Source organism: Onychostoma macrolepis, chromosome 03 (genome assembly GCF_012432095.1).
Source record: "Onychostoma macrolepis isolate SWU-2019 chromosome 03, ASM1243209v1, whole genome shotgun sequence".
NCBI lineage: Eukaryota > Metazoa > Chordata > Actinopteri > Cypriniformes > Cyprinidae > Onychostoma > Onychostoma macrolepis.
The window spans coordinates 36,172,570-36,195,083 of record NC_081157.1 but is presented as its reverse complement, the minus strand read 5'-3'; the positions used below and the strand labels follow the sequence as shown (position 1 = coordinate 36,195,083).

Below are 22,514 nucleotides of genomic sequence, written 5' to 3'. Positions count from 1 at the left end.
AGCTGGAAATGTGTGTGTTTTTGGCATCTTTTTACTGAATAAACTGAATGGTGTGGAAAAAATGTTTTTGAAAGGTATTAGTAGGTGAACAATACATTTCTAAAAGTAAGTGTCTTTTTCTGTCACATTAAAGACGAGTAATATAAATAGACATCAAGTCCATTAAACCTCAAACAAGTTTATTTAGAGGTGCTTTGATATATAGTTTTGATTTGAAGTTTTGAAGAATTTCAAATGCTGTTTTTGATTTTTAAATACCAGTCTAAATAATTTCATGCTTTAAAATCATGTTTTTTTCTAATATGATATGTTTTCAGAAGCTTCTAAGATTTTAAGACTTTCCAGATTACCAGTTGCGTTTTATATTTATTAGTTTCTGTTGCGTATTGCTTGCCATAAGGTCTCATCGTTTTCTAAAGCAACATATTCAGTCGACATTATATGCTATGATATTTTTTCAGTGAAGTGTATAATGGGAAGTTTGAACGGTCAAAGTTTGTAGGTTAACAGTGATTTTCTAAAAGTAAGCAGCTTTTTATTCGATCACAAATATAAACAGACAATTTCATGCATTAAAATCACCATTTAAGGTAGCAATATCTTGATATGGAAAAAATATAAGCTACACACTTTTACCTGTAGCGTATACGAGTTCTAAGCTTTTTACTGTCTTGCTGAATGTTGCACAGCTGGTGGTGTTGTTGAATCTGCCACCAGCAAGGTGTTGTGATAATGGTGGACATGACCCTGTGTGACAGAGGTGACTGCTCTTCTGTGTTCTGCGCTCCGTAATCATTCCTAATATGTCTTCACCTGAGTGTGTGTGTGTGTGTGTATGTGCTTTTGTGTTTTGTATATGTGATCCACAGTATTCTTGTCCGTGCAGTTGCATCAGGCAAATGCTGCAGTGCACTGGCATAGCAGATTAGGTTCGCGCAGGATTTCTCTCTTTCTTTCTCTCGCTCTCACACACAGCGCTGCTGGATATGAATAGAACAGACCCGGGGTGCAGGGAGCAACAACAGGCAGAAACATGAGCGCTGTGTGGGGAGATCAGCAGGGCCTTAGTTTTCCCATGCCAGACCTCAGAGACCTGCACTTTCACCTCTCACGTAAAGAGGGCGCTGTTTCATGCGAACCCTACCGTACAAACATCCTCTGCATTGCCAGCATCTAGTTCCATCTCTCTCTCTCTCTCTCTCTGTCTGATACTCTAATATCTCTGCAGTTAATGCAGCATCGTGTAAACTCATGGTGGACACTTCCCAGTCTCTACTGAAACTGAGCAGAAACAGACAACTGTTATGTGACCTGAGGGAGCGTACGGACCATTACACTCTGTGTTTATATTCACACTTACATGCTATTTACTGTATGGTGCGCAAGAAAACAGATTCTGTTTTAAGTCAAACAGATGTTTGAGATCATAAAAGCCTATTTTACTCATTGAAAAGAGACTAAATTAAACTCTTCTTGAAATTTAAAGTAAATGGTCTCTTCAAATGTGTCTGCTATTGCTTGTGTTAAATGAACTAACTATAAATAATTTTAATGCTACATTTTTAATGCATAAAGCGTCTCCATTTTCTTATATTTCATATCTATATAAGGTGTCCCATTCATATAACTGCAAGTGAAACATTTATAGAGTTGAATGTTTCCTACAGAACTTGATTCAGTCAGTTTTACTGTGTCTCTCTGTTTTCTTGAAAATCCTACTCTTTGTTTTATGTGTTGGGGTATTAACGTACATAGCAGTATATGGAAAATTGTTTTGGAATATGAATTGACCCATTTCTCTGTAAAAATTACAACAGCTTTTTAAGGCTACTGCCAAGAATGGAGTCTTCATCTTCATTTAATTTCATCAAACATTAAGTAGTCACCACAGCTAACAAAAATGTGTTCATTTTTCTGATGTTTCCATTAAGTTATGAAAACATTATTTCTGAATGTTCAATGTCAGTTTTTTATAATGTTTGAATAATGCGTTTCTGGATTATCCAAACATTAAGGGAACGTTCCATTTTATAATTTTGCAAACATTATGGGAACTTACACTCTTAAAAATAAAGGTGCTTAAAAGGTTCTTCACAGCGATGCCATAGAAGAACCAGTTTTGGTTCCACAAAGAACCGTCTCTTTCTTACTTTTTATAATCTGAAGAACCTTCTTTCACCACAAAGAACCTTTTGTGAAACAGAAAGGTTCTTCAGATCTTAAAGGTTCTTTATGGAACCATATAGACAAAAAGGTTCTTCTATGGCATAGTGAAGCACCTTTATTTCTAAGAGTGTAAGTAGTAACATTTAAAACATGTTGAACGAACGGTCTTTTAAAGGGATAATTCACCCAAAAATGAAGATTACCCCATGATTTACTCACCCTCAAGCCATCCTATAGCTGTACATGACTTTCTTCTTTCAGACAAATACAATCAGAGTTATATTAAAAATGTAATTCTCTTCCAAGAATCTTCCAAGCTTTATAATGGCAGTGAACAGGGGTCGACATTTTGAAGCCCAAAAAGTATATTCTCACTGGAGCTTATGCTACGCCTAATCATCTGCTGGACACCACTCTATTTTCTAAAGTTTTAGATATGGATAATGTTCTTACAAAAACACATTGATTTGCTTCAGAAAGCATTTATTCACCCCTGAAGCCCTGTGGAGTACTTTTTATTATGGGTGGATGTGCTTTATTGGGCTTCAAAATCTTGACCCCCCATTCACTGCCATTATAAAGCTTATAAAGCTTCTTTCAGACGATTGTATTTGTCTGAAAGAATAAAGTCACATACACCTTGAGGGTGAGTAAATCATGGGGTAATTTTCATTTTTGGGTGAACTATCCCTTTACAGTTAGTGGAAGAATATTTGTTCGTAACTAACAGAAATGTTTCCTCTTAGCTGGGACTGTACAGAATTGCTTATTTCTTCAAAATTTCACAATGGGACTTGCATCCTTGTGCAGTAAACCTAAAATAGCAATGTTGTCTGAAAATGTAACAATGACATTATTTTTATGGCTGCTAGAGCACTCATTTGTACAAAGTAGAGAAAAAGCAGGTGAGCTGACTCAATAGTGTGCTGTACAATTGGGATCTGAATTCTGCTTTTCATTTTTCCCATTGTGTACATGATGAAGGCAGGTTTTTTTTTTTCTTCCTGCTTGTTCTCCTTTCTGAATTAACATTCTTATGTAGCCCTGTTCTGATCTATTCCTGATGAATTCTGATGTGCTTACTCCCTCTCTTCCTGTCCTGCTTCTGCTAGTTTCTTTCTCTCACACACTCTTTCTCTTTTCCTGTCTTCGTATCACTCTCTCTGTGGCATAGTTAGGTCACGTATGCATCACCGGGCTCTGATTAGTATGGACCTGTCTGTAGGGCTTTATACATCCCAGTTAATTGACGCTAATAGTGTATTGTAATCTTCTGTTGGAAATGCTGCTTCTTTTCCTCTTAATCCTACTGTACTTCTCTGCACTGTTCCATTATGCTTGCACTTCCCTATTCGACTTTTTGTTAATTCTCTTAAATCTTTGACCGACAAACACGGTTTGCTCCTTTCTTTGTATTTTTCTTGACATCTTATTTCACCTCTCAGACAATCTTACAGTGTTACAATTTTAGATTGTTGTATTTTTTCAGCCATGTACTACAACATTTTTAGAGGCAAAACACATGCAGCTGGGTGTGTCTTTGACTTTGTGGAAAATAAATGTGAGCTGTATTTTTAGTACTAACAATAATATGTTTATATACTGTACATTCTGAGGTGGAAATGGCAGTGGTAGGAAGGACATTTGAAACATTTTTAGAATAAAATTATAGACTGCTTTGTCTTTTTAAAGTTTAGTTCACACCTAGCACCAAATTCAGATAATGAAACAATATTTTTACCCTTTTTGCGTAATTTAAAAAAAATTAGAAATGATGCATAAATAACATATACAGTGCCTATATAGAAAGTCTTCATACCCCTTCATTTTTTTCACATTTTGTTATGTTGCGTTATTATGTTAAACTGCTTTAAATTACTTTTTTTTCCACATAAATCTACACCCCACTCACCATAATGACAAAGCAAAACCGGAAATTTGCAAATTTATTAAAAAGGAAACAATGAAAAAAAAATGACATTGCATAAGTTTTCATACCCTTTGCTTTGACACTTGAAATTGAGATCAGGAGCATTCCAGTTTCACTGGATCGTCTTTGAGATGTTTATATACTCTGCCTGGAGTTAACCTGTGGCAAATTCAGTTGATTGGACACAATTTGGAAAGGCACACACACCTGTCTATATAAGGTTTAACAGCTGAAATGGATGTCAGAGCAAAAACTAAGCCATGAGGTCAAAGAATGGCCTGCAGAGCTGAGAGACAGGATTGTGTTGAGACAGATCTGGGGAAGACTACAAAAAAAGTTATGCTGTGTTGAAGGTTCACAGGAGCATTTGGCCTCCATAATCCTTAATGGATGAAGTTTGAAACAATCAGGACTCTTCCTAGCTCTAGCCTCCTGGCCAAACTAAGCAATCGAAGGAGAAGGGTCTTGGTTAGAGAGGTGATCAAGACACTGATGGTCACTCTGTTTGAGCTCCATGATCTTATATGGAGATGGGAGAAAATTACAGAAGGACACACATCACTGCGACACTCCACCAATCTGGGCTTGATGGCAAAGTGACCAAACTCAAGCTTCTCCTCGGTAAAGATACATGAAACCCTGATCGGAATTTACAAAAATACACCCAAATAACTCTCAGACTGTGAAAAAAAAAAGATTCTCTGGTCTGATGAACCTCAATTCCTTATTCATGTCTGAGGGAAACCAAGCAACGCTTCACTGACTGTGTTGTTTGGGTGATTAAACAGGCTACGCTAACTTAAAAAAAAACTATTGGATACAAATTTGTTGTCCGTAGAGTTAACACCACAATATAAGGTGTTAGGACAGTAGTAATTTGTGTAAAAAAATTTTTGTTGATTCCACTCTCTCATATTTTTATGACAGATTTGCGTAGTTAAAATTGAAAATCTGCTTCTGGGACAAGAGTGAAGCATAAAATCTATACAAAACAATTCAAGGAAAAAAGTGCTTTCAAGACAAAAAGAAAGAGGTCAGGAATTTGACTAATGTTAAGTGTTTAATATTGATATTTGCACCTGTATTCATTATTCATGGTGAGAGAAGACAGGAACAAAGGAATGGACAGAAAGAGAGATACAAAAAACAAAGAGAGTACGACAGCATGATCAAAAATGGGAGTCCTGCAAACTGATGTGTGTGAGACAGTGTGGTCTGTAATATTTATGGTGTACTGCACAGTGCTAATAAAAATTAGGTCACTCCATGTCTAATGAAAGATGTGGACAGAGGAAAAACAGAAAGATGAAGGCGGTGGGTGAAGAGAATGAGGATACAGAGATGGCTGGAATATAAAGGAGGGATTTTCTCCTGAGAGATCAGAGAAGATCAGAACATTTTGTAGATGCATATTAAAACGAGTGGTGGAGGGATGTGAAAGATGGTATAGAGTTCTGGTTCTTTAAACTACGACATCTGCCACGTCTATTGTATCCACTTCCCATCTCCTCTCCAGTCATCTGCTCTTTAAACTTGTGCGCTTGCGGCCAGATTGCTCCTTTTACTCGAGACTCTGCCTTCTGTTTCCAATACTCCAGACAAATCTAGACCTCTATTTTTAGCCCACAGCCTATGTATATTCATAAACACCAACTGTAGATGATTTATTAATGATAGAAAAAATTATTCAGCTTTGGTTTTAGCTTTGCATACTATGGAGAAGACCATTTCTATTCATTTCAGTGGTTACTTTCTCATCTGTGGTGCAGTACTAGTGCAGCAACATGCAAGCTACGAGACAAAATGTGAGTGCTGTGCTCCAGTATTTGTGGTTGATATACAGTGTGGTCCAAAAGTCATGAGACCACACAAAAAAAAATTCAAATGTAAACTTTACACAAACCAAAAGCTTTGGAATTTAGAAAAAAAATCAAACAAAGAAACGTTACATTGTAAAATGTATGATTCTGTAGACTACGGCTACATTCAAACACTCGTATTGTAAAGCGTGACAGACGACTTCCACTGCGCCTCAGTTAACACAGCACAGATTACAGAAAATTTGGTTTTGCATGCTGAAAATGTAATGGTCTGTGTTAAGTTGCATGTGAACATAACCATACTAAGGGTCAGTTCATTCTGGGCTGCTTTTAAATAGGTTTAATATGTAAACATGAGCTACACTGACACCTATGACCGTGTCACATGCATGTTTAAGTGCCATTTCTAAAAGGTACATTAAGTTTAAATTGAGTTCTCTTTAAACTAAACATAAAACGTGACTGGCAACTGTATTATGCTTCTGTAGCTCCCTATTACTAGGTCAGTACTCAAATGTACAAATTTGTGACATTCATATTCAAGATCTCGGACCTCCACTGTAACAAATGATGGTACAGTAACTTGTAGAGGGTTTTAACTTGCGCAGTAAACTCAGTGTGGCCACCAGTGCTGTCGTCAGTCAGAATCAACATGTATATGACATAACTAGTATAGGTTTTGAACTGGGGGGATTTTGGAAGGAATTAATGCACTGACTCAGTGCGAGCTATCTCAATGACACTATGCAGCACACGCACACACCATTGGTGTGAGAACAGTGTTCAGAGGGATCTGAGACCAAAGCCTTGACCTTTCGTGCTTCAAAGAATGTGCAGTTCTGTGTTCTGTACAGTGTTCTGCACAATACAACAAAATATTGTTGTTTTGTAAGACATGATGCATTGCTTTTTGATCTCATCAGGCCTTCTGATTTGCTAGAGTATGTTTTTTAGCATTTGCTCTGCAGGCAATTCCTCCAGAAATCTAGCAGGCGTGTCCCATAGAGCTGACACAGTGTCTTTGGGAAAAGCAACACTTAAATGCTCCTCTTGGAATAGCTCGCTTTACTTACTTACTCGACCGTTCTCAAGCCAAGTAATGGTGAAAGATCTCCTGAGCTTTCTGGAACAGTTTCTGCAATTTTCTGGGGAAAGATGATGATTGTGCTAATCCTAAATGGAGTGTGGGTTTTCACTTAAATAAAATAAAAGATTTCTCATAAATGTGCAATTAGCTCTTGAAATGATTGGGAATCATACAGTTGATGATCTTATGCTATGTGTTTTATTTATGACAGTCTCATTGTAATGTAAACATTAACGGAAAAATAGTAATATAGTAATTTTAAAGTATTTATACATATGGTAGCATTTTTCTGCCTTAAAAGAAGTATTATGTAGAAAAAAGGAAAAACATATTGAAGTAATAATCTTTAAAAAATATTAAGAAAGACAGTATCAGATGCATTGTAGTAATGAGAATTTAAGGGTGAAATATGCTTAATTATCCTGAAAAAAATCTCACAATGAATAATAATTACATAATATATGTACAAAATTACAGTAAAAACTGCTAATAGCTTTCTGTATGCAATATAGTTTTTTTTTTTATTTGGTAACACTTTACAATAAGGTGTCATTTGTTAACATAAGTTAATGTATTAACTAACATGAACAAGCAATGAACAATGAATTTATTACACTATTTATTAATCTTTGTTAATGTTAGTTAATGAAAATACAGTTGTTCGTTGTTTATTCATGTTAGTTCACAGTGCATTGACTAATATTAAGAAACACAGCTTGTTATTTTAATAATGCATTAGTAATTGCTGAAATTAACATTAACTAAGATTAATAAATGCTGTAGACATGTTTACTGATGAACCTTATTGTAGTGTTACCATTTATTTTTATTTTTTATTTTTGGTGTGTGAGAATTATATGAAAGAATGCACTCAGGTTATGGTTATACTGTACACTCATTCCAGTGTGTAAAATTCATACTCATTCTCCTATGGTTCTGATATTCTGTCTTATACACGGGAGACTGGTTTTAAGACATTTAGATGCATGCACACACACCTATCTTTATTTTTTTGTCTGGTATGTTTCAGCATGTTTTTAGAAAGTTTGACAGCATGGAATCAGCAGGCACCGTCTCAAGAGGTCATATTTCACGCAACCTTTCTTACAGAAAAAGCTGGTCATGATGGGTACAAACATGTCCGTAGCATCAGAGTATCTTGTAATGGAATACAGGAACAAGAGCAGAACTGTGGGCAGCAAACAGCCATTAAGAGCGTGTCCACACTCCCAGGAGTGGCATTAAGGCATTATGGTGAAGAGTTACTTCATTCCAGGAGAGTCTCTCCTGCTAGAGTCCTTATTCATCCTCTAAATCTTTAAACAGTGATGCTCTTAGACTTCGTTCCACAACTGTGGAGCCAGACTGCAGTGATACAAGAAAAACTCAATTCTGTTCTTGCATAAGCGCTGAGGTTTTGTGTCCTTCAAAAATAAAGGGCCGTTCACTCATACAGTGTGAAAGCGATCTGAAAAATAATCATTTACAAAGAGTTGGCCAGTTTTAGTCACTTCAGCGACAGTGAACTTTGGTGATGTGAGTGTGTTGAGTGTCTGCCAAAGTTGAGAGTATTTTAACTTTATGCAAATGAGTGACTATCAGTTGGCTTGAAAACTGTCAGATACTGTATTCAGTAGACAAAATGAAGATAAATGAATTAATATAACTCTTTTTGAATGCCAACGATTTCTGACACAAACGCTTCCATATATATATATTCGTGTGTGTGTGTGTGTGTGTGTATAATAAATACATATATATAATAATATATAATAAAAAGGGTTCAATTCATTAATTGATGATCTTGTCCATGGTATGATGTACTTTGCTCTGCTCCAACATTTTCCTACTTTCCTCTCCAGAATATTACAGAAAACTGATTTCTTGTCAAATTAGAATTATATCTTATTTTTACCATCAATACATCTCAGTTGTGATCAGAGGGTTGAGAGATTGTATCTGGAGCAGAACGTGTGGAGTACTGGTGACAGCGTGCGTGGTAGTGTCTGCTTGACACACAAACGGGTCCCTCATCAGGATTTTGAGGGCACGACAAGATGGGTTCGTTAAATTAGTTCATGCTAATCGGGTTGGGGAATTAGTTAATTCTCCCAGGATGCCTCAGTCCTTCATTTGACTGCTCCTCGTTCGTCATGGGAGGATTGACCTGACTGCAGCTATTTGAGAGATGTCCTTAAAACTGTTTTTTTAGGTGTCTTAATTCAAATGGTTAAGTGACTGTGTTTGTGTCTGTGTCTGTTTTCTTCATGTGTTATTGTTTTTTATTGGTACTGAAAGTGGTTTGTCTGTGCATCTAGACTGAAAAAATATTTTTCATAATTAGTATATTTGTATAGTATATATATATATATATATATATATATATATATATAGTATACTATATACTTATCTTTAAAATAAGATACATTTACCAATAAGATAAATTTATAAAGTCGGCATGAAATGAAAATTCACCTGTTTCATTCATTTCTTTGGTAAATGCATATTATAGATCTTATATTATATCACATTATAGAACAAATCACCTATGTATTTGTAATGTTTAATATAAAAATATAATATTTAATTCATTTGAGCACAACAGCCACAGCTTAAAATCCAATCAACAACTGATGAAATCAAGTCCCCTCCCTAATTTTTTTTCTTTTCCCATTATTGATTTCACTCAGATGTTCGTCACAATACGGAGGGGAAAAAATCTGTCTATACGTCTGTTTCATTGAAACTTTAACAAATAAAATAGGAATGAAGATAGTTTTCTTTTCAGAGAATAGATTTTTTTTTTTACATTTTCTAACCCTGTTAGCAAGGTTTTTTTTTTTTTATTTTAAGCATAAATCTAACAAAATGTAGTGATATTTACTCAAAAAAGGTGGAGTAAGTTAAACTGTTTGCTTCTAGAAAATACTGATCATGAAAATGATTTTTGTAGTGTAAATGTCTGGCATGTCATTATGAAATGTGTGGGACATCTGGGCAACTTGCAGAAAATCCACAGAAAAAAATGATAACAGGGTAGGTGGACTGTCAGTGCAGAGGAGCCAGAAAAGGAGGTGGACAGATAGTCCTCTGCAAAAGGAATGGTTTACCCCAGTAAAGGGAGGAGGGGCAAGTGTGGACTGACAGAGAGGAGGGGGAGAAATGAGGAGCGGGGAGTGGGGAGAATAATGTGAGCACTGCAGAGGGGGAATGGCAGCAGCAGCAGTGTTTTACACACACACACACACACACACACACACACTCACACACCTACACTTCCAAATAAATGGCTGTAATGTCGGGCTACATAAAAAAAATAAATAAATTATAGTATGGATGCTGGCACTGAGGTGGACTGAGATAAACAGATTATATTGATTGCAGGTGATAGGAGAAGAGGCTGTGGGCTTTAACAAGAGACGTGCACTAGCCAATCAATGCACATCTATCTGCAGGAGAGCCAACATGACATCTCTGTTTTCAGAATGGTGACCACGCACAGCGCACACTGCTATAATTCACTGGCCCCTCCCTTCCTCTTTTCTCCCCCTTCCATTTCCTTATGCTCTCAGATTTTTTTTTTTTCCTGTTTCTAAATATACATTTCTTTTTTTTCTCTCCTTTTATCCCCTTCCATTACAGGTCTTTGTATACGTACCATCTCTTCTCATTTTGTCTGCCTCCATCATCCATTCTCCTCGTCTTACTCACAAAGTCTGCTTTTCCCCATCTTCTTCCCCTGTGGTGTTTCCTCGGTGCAGCGTGTCAATGAGACTGCTGCATTCACACCATTCCCACTATTCTCAGAGCACTTTTGCTGTTTTGTTGTAGTATTTGGCGCCCTCTATCTGTAGTACACCTCCTTCTTATTGTGAAGGACCTCTGCAGTGGTCCAAACTGCATCACAGCAGCCTCTGGATGTTAAAGTGCTTATTCTGTAGACTATTTTATTTTCAAGGGTCTTTCCATGCGCTTGTCTACCTGATGCCAACAACTTATTGCTTTAAGCACAGAACGGGAAGGCTGGCATGCCATTTGATTTAGAAAATCTATATAGAAAAGGGTTTTTCAATCTTTTTCAGGCCAAAGACCTTTTGTTGTATTATGAGACCAAGCATGGACTCTCTGTTACATATTGTTGAAATTGAGCACTGCAGTTTAAGCCTGGTCTATATTATAATAACACATGTTGTATTATATCGATACATTCACATAGACTATGGTACTTAAATTGTAAAGCCATTAAAATAACTATTATTGTTACATTTAAATTTTACGTAGTAGCCTATATACTAATGTGGCAGGAAGAATTAAATGTTTACTTGAATTTCAGCTTCTCAAGGTTAGCTTTAGCTTGGAACATAAAAAGTAAGGTCCCAATGTACGTACTTATGCACTATTCTATGCCATTTAATAATAGTGTGAGTATAGTGTGTTCACACTGAAAATTCGACAAGAAAAAGAGCACTTCAAATACCTGGACCGTACATATATTTAACTGAAAAAAATCCTCAGTGTGGAATGGTTTCATGCGCTTCACTGTCGCAGCTTTCCTTTCCGGTTATCAGACACTGGACGAGAAAATAACCTTCAAAAAATACATAGTGTATATTATGTCATTTGGGACACAACTTTAGTTTGGTATCAAACAATATTTGGCAGAGCCCCTGTTAAAGACTCCTTATCTACAGTAGAACAGCAGTTTGCAGAGACGAAAAAGTCATGATGTTGATTATGTTTTAGATCAGACTGTCGTTATTTTTGCAGTTCTGCCACAGAAATGACACACTTCAGCTTTAAGCACTGTACTAGTTCTTTATTCCAAAAGTGATCTCACTGATTTCACTGTATAATATTAATGTGCTCATCTTCTCATCTCTCTTTGTGTCTTTCTGTCTCTCTCTGTCTTCCTCTCTCTGTTTCCAGTATGTGGCGTTCGGCTCGCTCCTGTTCATCCTCATCTCCATCTCAACATTTTGCTTGGAGACACACGAAGCCTTCAACACCATCTACAATAAGACAGAGAACGTGACGGTGGGGAACGTCACGCGGGAGGAGGTTGTGTTTGAGGTAGTGACTGACAGGTGGCTGACCTACGTGGAGGGCGTATGCGTCATCTGGTTCACCATCGAGGTGTTCGCCCGTGTCATCTTCTGCCCGGACAAGGCCGAGTTCTTCAAGAGTTCGCTGAACATCATCGACTTTGTAGCCATCCTGCCCTTTTACCTGGAGGTGGCGCTGAGCGGCCTCTCCTCTAAAGCGGCGAAAGATGTGCTGGGCTTTTTGCGCGTGGTGCGATTCGTCCGAATCCTGCGAATCTTCAAGCTCACGCGCCATTTCGTGGGGCTGAGAGTGCTGGGTCACACGCTCCGTGCCAGCACCAATGAATTCTTGCTCCTCATCATTTTCCTCGCTCTGGGTGTGCTCATCTTCGCCACCATGATCTACTACGCCGAGCGCATCGGTGCCGACCCGGAAGACCCCACGGCAAGCGCCCACACCACCTTCAAAAACATCCCCATCGGCTTCTGGTGGGCAGTGGTCACCATGACCACACTGGGCTATGGAGACATGTATCCAGAGACATGGTCTGGTATGTTAGTGGGTGCCCTGTGCGCCCTGGCGGGCGTGCTGACCATCGCCATGCCTGTGCCCGTCATTGTAAACAACTTCGGCATGTACTACTCTCTGGCCATGGCCAAGCAGAAGCTGCCCAAGAAGAAGAACAAGCACATCCCGCGGGCTCCACAGCCTGGATCGCCCAACTACTGCAAGCCAGATGCCCTGGCTATGGCCACTGCCTCGCCGCACAGGATCATGGGTAATGTGCTGGGCAGTATGGTGGTCTCTGGAAGCATGGCAGGAGACTGTCCTCTTGCACAGGAGGAAATCATAGAGATAAACAGAGCAGGTGTGTGTGTGTGAGTGAACCCATGTGTTTACGTGTTTGTGTGTGTGACATTTCTTTGCACTACTAGGTTACATGGGTAACACTTTATTTTAGGGTCTCTTAACTTGTTGCTTATTAGCATGCATATTACTAGAACATTAGCCATTTATTAGTAGTAATTAAGCACATATTAATGCCTTATTCTACATGACCTTATTCTACATCCCTAAACTTAACAACTACTTTACTAACTGTTAATAAGCAGAAAATTAGGAATGTATTGAGGGAAAAGTCGTAGTTAATAGTGAATAAGTGTTCCCTATTCTAAAGTGTTACCGGTTGCATTTCCAACAATAAAGGTGCGTTCACATTTACAGTTGCTCTGTGAAATTTAGCGGGTGAAATCGTGACCTCATGATTGGGAGTTTGGCATGAGGGCGAAAAAATTTCCCACACAGTTGGTCACTTGAATTTATCACACAGATTAAAAGTGACTACTGTGTGAGCTGTGCTTTCTACATTGCTATGCTAGTGAAAAGCGATAATTTGTTTTTTTTGCCTTAAATTTCACAAATGTGACCGCACTTTAAAGGATTAGTTGACTTCCAGAGTAAACATTTCCTGATAATTTACTCACCCCAATGTCATCCAAGATGTTCCTGTCTTTTTTCTTCAGTCAAAAAGAAATTGAGGTTTTTGAGGAAAGCATTCCAGGATTTTTCTCTATATAGTGGACTTCAACAGGGAACAACAGGTTGAAGGTACAAATTGACCTATCGGTAAGCCCCGCCCCCCTTAGTTACTGTTTCTCCCTCAAACAAACAAAGGGAGTTGCTCACTGTCTTACAAAGACAGCTGCAGTGTGAAAACCTTGTCCCACGATGTTTTTGCACTATTTTGGACACAGAAGGCCACCAAATGGGAATTAAATATTCTATGGAGGGATTTATAAAATATTTAAAAATAAATACAGTGGGTAACTCAAAGGAGGGTTTACTGATCACAATGCACGCGGGAGAAGTCTCATATTACGGTCAGTCATCATGATCTCGGATGACAACATGCAGGATCAACACTGTTCATGTATCGCAGGGTACGATTAAATTAATGCACATTTAACCGGTTTAATATGGAGAGGCACTGAAATGTAGACCTTAGTTTATGTGTTTTTGACCTACACTGTACAAGACGCGAGAACGGTCCGCTACTTAGGTTGAACGTTAGCATGGACTCACTAAATTTAACGTTAGCTAGTTTTAGCCAGAGATACCTTGCTAAAGCACAAGATAACATTAACGTTCTGCTTGAGCAGATGAAAATTGTAACTTAATCAGTGTATGACAACCAGAAAATGAACATTTTTGTCTTCATTTGTATTGGGGGTGAATACTTGGGGGCATTTTGCTCTGTTTTGTTTGGATTCAGGAAATGTAATAAAATAAATTATATTGCCCATCCTCTCAGGATACCTGGAATCAGTGTTACAAGTACCCCAGGCCATCGTTTTTCCGTTTTTGAAGCATAAACCCCATAAAACCGATGCAAGCTTCGGATCTTCCAATGTTTCTTTATGGCGCTGAAACCTAAAGATATCCGAGTTCTGCTCCCCGTGCAACTGATACTCGACTGTCATTGGCTCATCTGTGTACGAGGGGAGGGGTTTACCGATAGGTCTATTGGAGTTTCAATGCAGCTTCAAAGGGCTCTACACGATCCCTGCTGTAGTAAAACAATCGCTCATTTTCTAAAAAAAAAAAGACAAATTTATATACTTTTTAGCCACAAATGGTCATCTTACTCTAGCTCAACCTTAGGTGTTATGCAATCATGTTGGAAAGGTCACTCACGCATGACGCAGGCGGAAGTACCGACCCAGTGTTTACAAAGTGAATGTGCAAAGACTAAATCAAACGCCCTTTACAAAAAAAAAAGGGTAAAACAATGATGCTTGGGCGATTTTTAAGTTGGTGGAGAAAATCAGATGGAGTTCGGTACTACCTACTTGGCGTGACCTTTTCAACGTGATTACGTAATGCGTGAAGTTGTGGAGGCAGAATTAGTGCAACATGAGCATTTGTGGTTAAAGTATATAAATTTATATTTATTTTAGAAAATGACGTTCATTCGTTTCGCTAGATTAGACCCTTATTCCTCGGCTGGGATCGTGTAGAGCCCTTTGAATCTGTATTGAAACTGCAATTTGGACCTTCAACCTATTGGCTCCCATTGAAGCCCACTATATGGAGAAAAATCCTGGAATTTTTTCCTCAAAAACCTTCATTTCTTTTCGACTGAAGAAATGAAGACATGAACATCTTGGATGACATGAGGGTGATTAAATTATCAGGAAATGTTTATTCTGGAAGTCAACTAATGCTTTAAGGCAATTAATAGCTATATTATGAACAAAAAATGCTATAGACGCACAACACTTCAAGTGAGTGTATTTTTGTGTGTGATGTCAACTAACTCCATCTCACCCATCAAGAAAGTTCAAATGCCTGTGATCATCACTTACAGCTCTTTATAATGAACTGTCATTACCTAAACTGGGTCTTTTATATAATATTGTGTAATGTCTACACACACAAATATTTGAGAGCAGTAATATGCAAAACTACGCTGTCACGGCCGAGTTTGACAGAGAACAGGAAGGTTATTAAAATTATAGCAGGATTACGCTTCATGCGTTCCAATCAGTATCTTAGACTACCAGAAAACATCCCACCCAATCAGAAGAGAAGGGAAAATGATGCTGAAACTAGCAAACAGCTTTTGGTAGATGATTGACATGGAGCTTACAGTACTATTTGTGTGTGCAGTTTATTTGCACACCCACTGCAGAAACACATTTTCCTAATCAGTATATTTTTATTGATCCAGTAAAAATATTTTGCTTCTCAAGTAAAGTTTTTCTTGATGTAAGGATGTTTTACAGTAAAACAAGATTAAAAAGCTGTTTAAGAACATATTTTTTCGCCGTTTTTGCATGTGAAGGTGTCAGCCAGTGAGTTCATGCAGCCAAGAGAGCTCCGTCTGTCATTACTGAGCACAACACATATATACATACCCCATGCTAAGAATAACATGAGCCAGATTAGTCACGGCCTCTCAGATTAGCATATGCTATATTTGATCTATAATATAAGCAAAAGGTTTCAAATCAACAGCACTCTGCTTACTGCCACATATCTGCCGATATTTAGATGATTTCAACACCAAATATACAGATTATGGCAGATGACAGTGCATCCTTATAAATAGGATGACTTTAGATTGTTTATCTTAGAAAGTAACATTTTTGGAACAAGCAAACTCTTAAGTGGATGACAGCTGTAGTTCTCGGCTCCTCCTCTTTGTTTTGCTCTTCCATGGAGTTCTCACAGCTGGAAGTTCCCAAGGAAATGAAAGGGAGCATGAGCATCCTGAGACGCTTGCTGTGAGGAAACGCTTTAGCACATGTGCCCTCCTGTAGCTTCAAACCATTCCCACATGCCCTTGACACCTACAGTACTGGCATCATATCCATTATGTGTACTGTTAATGAAGTTTTATTAAGTAGTGTAAAACTAAAAGTGTGAAACACATAACAAAGTCATTTGTTTGTCACCCGTCCCCATGTGTGAGTGTGGTGGGGGTTTTTTGGCCTGCGTGAGAGGTGCTCTGATTCTGTAACTGATTTTATTCTGAAGGTTTCTAAAAGGTTCACCCAAGATTCCAAACCCGTATGATTACATTTTGTCAGTGGAAAACACAAGGAGATGTTTTGTCTGAGCTGCTCCATTTCATACAGTCAAATTGAATGGGGTCAATACAATAGCTTTATGTGAGGCACAGGCAGAAATGTACTCATTATTTACTCAAAATCCAGCCATGGTTTCCATTTACTTCTGTTGTATGAAAAGAGAAGCTTGAACATTGCTCAAGATTTCTCCTTTAGTGTTCCACGGATAAAAATAAATCCATGTGGATTTTTAAAGAAACTAGGGTGAATAAATGGTTTTTATTTTATTGTATTATAAGTTTTTTTATAATCTCTTCAATGATTGTCATTTAATGGCTGTCAGGAAAGTGAGTTATATCTGGTGTAGTGAACCTTGTGTCATGACCTTTGCTATATTTTGTGTCATCCATTCATCACCCTTTGTCACCATTCAACTGTGAACGTGTTCATCTTCCCAGATTTCACGGACATGTGCATTTTCACTGATAAATATTTTTAATTTCTTCCAATGAGGTCCAACTGCATAACGGGTCTCTGTTATCTTCTCCCTCGCCTCGCCTCCCCATCCTCCTTTTTCTTTCCATCTCTCTCCATGTCTTTAGCAGGCTTTGCCCCTGGCTTATTTCTGTAAATTGTTGAGCGGTAACTCACGTCAGATTAGATTTGACAGCTGTGTCGGAAGCTATAAGAACAAGTGCCCCTGCAGCTTCTTTGTTTGAGTGTGTGTGCACATGCACATATCTCCCTCTTTCAGACACACTCATTCATGTTGTGTATGCTGTGTGTGTTTGTGTATGTGATGTTCTGAGTTCCCCTGCACCATTTTAATCAAGTGATGCTGCTCTTTTTGTAGTGCATCTATTTTTGCTCCTTTTTATTCATGCCTTTTCATCCCTGAATTTTTTTCTTCTCTCTTCCCTGGCTTTTCATGTTACTATGACTGTCTCTAATATCACATGCACACAGTACCACAAATAGTCATTTTCTTTCTTTCTTTCTTTCTTCCAGACTCCAAACAGAATGGAGATGCTGCAAACGCAGCTCTGGCTAATGAGGACTGTCCCACCATAGATCAGGTGCTGGGGCCAGATGACAGGAGTCCTGCCACCGGTGGGCTGGGGACATGCACGGGGCGTGAGCGTTACCCCCACGATAGGGCCTGCTTCCTTCTCAGTACCGGAGAGTTCCGCACCACAGACAGCAATGTCAGGAAAGGTATGCAGCACCCACAAACAAACACGTTATTATACTCATACTTTCAGTGTGCATCACACAGAACAGGCTCAGGAAAGGTAAGTTGTATGTTCAAATGCTTATTATTGCATATTAGGGAAAAGACCACATACATTGTAGCAATATATATATATATATATATATATATATATATATATTATACACAAATATACATGCAACATCTGACAAAGTACATCAGAGGTATACGCATTAAAGCAGACTCTCCCGCATCCATACTAACAGTATAGCTCCCGCCTTTTCCTCTCGCATTTCTCCTCATAATTCACCACATCAATCATTCTGAAGGCCGCTCATCATTAGCAAAGCTCTTACCACACACGCAGTAATAATTCAATTCATATCTTTGTTAAATGTGTTTAATCTTTGATAAAATCAGGACTTTTCAGTTAAAATAATCCTAGCGCAAGTTAAATCATTAACAGATATATCAAACAAATTCACTGCGTCTGGCCAACAAGCTCTTCAAATGCTATCTTTCTGTCTGTCTGTCTGTCTGTCTATCTATCGTTCTTTCTTTCTGTCTGTCTGTCTGTCGATATATCAGTCTATCATGAATTAAAGAATTGGCTCTCTTTCAATTTAAGAGTTGAATTTAATTGGCCACATCCCAGAGGAAGTTAAACTGCAATTCAAATTGGAATGACAGGAAGAGGAGTTTAATACAGATAATGCATTCTGTTCTTCCATCTTGCTTAATTTTTTACATATTTTTATGAAATTTCAAGGCTTTTAAAATACATTAATTATTTAACTCTTACATTTAATTTGCAAATTGCAATTCTGATTCCTGTTTTCTACCTAAATTCAGATTCAGGAATTGAATTGAAATTCTTGACTCAATTATAAATAACACAAAACCAGATACCTGTCTGTCTGTCTAGTTGTATCTCTCTCTCTCTCTCTCTGTGTCTTATCAATCTATATATCTATCTGTCTATCTATCAGGCTTGCCTTTGCTCTTTCTTGCTCTCATTCATTGATTTTTACTTCATTCTCTTTCTCTTCCTGGCCTCCTACCCTGGCTTGTCTCTGCCCATGTCTCTTTTCCTCCATCCATCCCCTCATCTTGCCCTTTTTCTCCTTGTCTTCCACACTTCACGTCACATCCTCTTGAATCTGTTCTTTTTTTGCAATGGCATGATTGACATCTGCCTTTATTTCTATACTATACCTTCCTACTCCTGCACCTTTCCACCAACCTCCACGTATTCCAAATACACTCCTCTACACAACCAAATCCTACAACCCCCCCCACCCACAAAAACACTAGAAGCTGCAGGCGCCAACCCAGTCTCCCCCCCAGCAGAGGATTGGTTCAAGCCGGAAGGGCCACTGCTACCGCAGGACCTCAATGCCAATTCCGCCTCCTCTTGGATCAAACCATAATGAATCAGAGGTAACGCTCAAAAAAGCAACCAGTGATGCAGCGTAGAAATTAGTTGAATCAATAGAGCTCAATATTTAATTAATTCCATACAGCACAGTGCTTTTTCACAGGGAAATATTTTATATGCACATATTTCAACAGGATATAAAGAAGTTGTACAAAAGAATATATTAGGCATGTTCATGCATTAGAGCAACCATGGATATGAAACGCAAACATAACTAAGCCACGCTCAGGATTAAAGTACACAATACTAAACTAAGCTTTTATAGAGGTTGATGTCTCTATGAAAATACATGACTTAAGTAAACTTTCAGTAGGCTATGACTTATAAACAGGAACAATATGCCTTTGAGTCAGAGGGGGATAATGTCTTCTATATGTTCTGTCTCCGTGTTCAACAATTTACACACTGATATAACTTAAGTATTTAATATCTGCATAGGTTAAATTCACACAGTAAAATCAGTCATGACAGTGTCACTTTTGTATTAATAGGCAATGTCTTTTTTTTCAATTTGCCCAGAATTTATTTATTCTAGCCTTTAATAATATTTCTAACCTAATAAAACATGCAGCATCAAGTTCTGTTATTCTAAATTATATCAATTCTAAAATAAATTAAGGAATGAGTAGTCCATAAGATATCTTAAACGAATAAATTTTAGAATACCCTTTAAATAATTGATACAAGTATTTTAATACTAAACCCAAGATGTACATAGAACACAATCGGTGTTGGGGAGTTACATGTAATTACATAATTATTAATGACAAAATAAATAAATTAAAAAGTGTACTTAAATTACAGTTACTTATGAAAATGTTACCGATTACAAAGGGGGTTACATCTGAATGTTTTCACACACATACAGATTTAATTAATTTCTTTCCCAAATTGCATCAACTGCTCTAAAATATGAGACACCAATGTTTCAGGAGTTTAGGACACAGAACAGGACACATACTTATTTAATAACTCTTATTTCCTATTTGCATTTATGTATATGCTTTATTTTTCAAGACTGAAAACATTGTTAGATGCCAGTGTTTACTGTCATGACTGTGCTAAGGTTTGATTTCAAAAACAGTATCATAGCTATTAAACTATTTCTTGTTATTTTAAATCTGTATTTAACCTCATAATGATGTGAAAAGAGGTGAAAAGAGGTGCTAAAGTCTGATGTTGTGGTGGCTGTGCGTTAAAATTAAATTATTATAATCTTAATTCAAGTGAGAAAGGAAAGTCTTTTGAAAATCTGACAATAATCAGTGTTGAGTCCTACTGTAAGGTTAACCCTGTCTGCTTTGAATGTTTGAAAATGATTAACAGGTGAAAACATTCATTAGAAATTTAGAAAATTCATCAATAAGTAATCAAATGTAATCAGTTACATTAATAAAGTAATTGAAATAGTTACACTACGTATTACATTTTAAATAGCTTAACTTGTCATCTGCAGGGGCGGACTTACCCATTAGGCAAAGGTAGGCGAATGCCTTGGGCCCCCAAAAGCCAAGGGCCCCCTAAAATGCTTTTCATATACGAGATGCGCATTAAGCGCGGACACGCGAACGGTTGCTGTTTACGGTGTTTATTACTGTGACAACCGTCTGCGTGTCCGAGTTGAACGTGCTTCTTGTGTATCCTGCTTGTAGAAAAAATGAAAATATTATGCATCTGAAGCTGACGAGTGCGAGGTCTCTTTCTCAGCGCTCACACACCTCTCTCTCTGCGTCTGCTCTGTTCGGTGAGCGGCTGAAAGGAGCTGCGCTTTCAGTTAAAACACAGATATGTTGCTTCTCTAATTTTACATGCAAGTATAGCTGAAATCACAGCACAGCTATTGTCTTTATCTTATGTGTGGCCTATTTGATTTTATCAGACGACAGCACGTTTATAAATCAGGATTTTTGTGCAGATTAACATCTTGGAAGGGAGAGCTGGTTATGTAGTCTTAATGTATTCTAAATTTCATATTCATCAAATTGTCTGACAACAGAAACAGAAAAATATACCAATGAAAACAGTTTTATTGAGAATTTAGCTGCAAAATACAAAATACAATATAGTACAAAATACAGTATGTGGCACAGAGAGGCAAACAAATGTAATAATAAATAATAAATGCACATTATATATATTAATTTAAACAATTATTATTAATCAATTATTAGCCTACATTAATTAAATAACAATATAAATGTAATGTATGGCTTAACTGTTTAGATTTTTATAATGCATTATCTTCTTGTCGATCCACCTGTTTACATTTACAACTCTGTGTGTTTGCTGCATCAAGACATGGATTAATTTTCACATTTATCAACATTTCCTTCATTAGTCATCAGGAGGCGCTTTCACTTTAGAAACAAAGCGGCTTCCTCGGTAACGACTGTACACAAAACAGTGCAGAAACGGGCAACGCTCGTTTATTTGTTTGTGTTTTAGTTGGTTAGGTTTGTATTTCGTTATGTTCTGTTTATTGTCAGAGATATACATATCTATACAGTTTATTGTGAGATGTTGTCAGGAACTACCGTGAAACGCTTAGTATGAACACTCAGGTAAGGGTCACCCTTAAGACGTTTGTTGCAACGCTCTTAAAGAAATCCCTTACCTCAGGGAATTTTTCCCCCTCAGGGATACTCCTAAGACAAATTACTTAAGGCAGGGGTGTCAAACTCAGTTCCTGGAGAGTTTTGTTCCAACCCTGCTCCAACACACATACCATGTAGTTTTCAAATAAGCCTTAATGACTTGATTAGCTGGATCAGATGTGTTTAATTAGGGTTGCATCTAAATTCAGCAGGGCTCCGGCCCTCCAGGAACTGAGTTTGACACCCCTGACTTAAGGACTTTCATGCAACCGGGCCCTGAAGTTCCAAAAACACCTCCTACTGGCAGAGAATGAATGTACATTTTCAATAATCCAGTCTGCAGTTTTTGTTCAAAAATCCACCCACATAAACCCGTTTTAAATAATATAATAATTTATACATCTGACTCATCCCTTTTCTTAAAAAAAAAAACAAATGGTTTAAAGGTTCAATTGTGAGGTTTATCATTTTATAATTTATTTAGTTTTTTGTTAAAACTTGTATCTCAACGGTAAATCAATTGCTATGTCGTGGTCTACAACATGAAAGAATAAAAGTGTCTGCTAAATGAATAAATGTAAATGTAAATGAAAGAGTCCCATTATAACATGTACATGAAAAATGTAGAAACATTGGACTCAACTATGGGGCACCA

At 37.5% G+C, this 22,514-nt stretch overlaps 1 protein-coding gene across 14 annotated transcripts in view; it reads left to right on the top strand.

The window, feature by feature from the left end:
* The window catches only part of kcnc3a (potassium voltage-gated channel, Shaw-related subfamily, member 3a), a 67,127-nt gene that overhangs the window by 24,112 nt on the left and 20,501 nt on the right, over nt 1-22,514 (top strand). For 11 of the 14 annotated variants that reach the window (XM_058770093.1, XM_058770087.1, XM_058770092.1 and 8 more), the window contains 2 exons: nt 11,930-12,914; nt 17,626-17,832. In XM_058770093.1, coding sequence (XP_058626076.1) covers nt 11,930-12,914; nt 17,626-17,832 — 1,192 coding nt within the window. Of the gene's footprint in view, nt 1-11,929; nt 12,915-17,625; nt 17,833-19,141; nt 20,287-22,514 lie in introns of those variants that run through there. The other 3 variants (XM_058770085.1, XM_058770084.1, XM_058770086.1) reach the window with 3 other exon arrangements.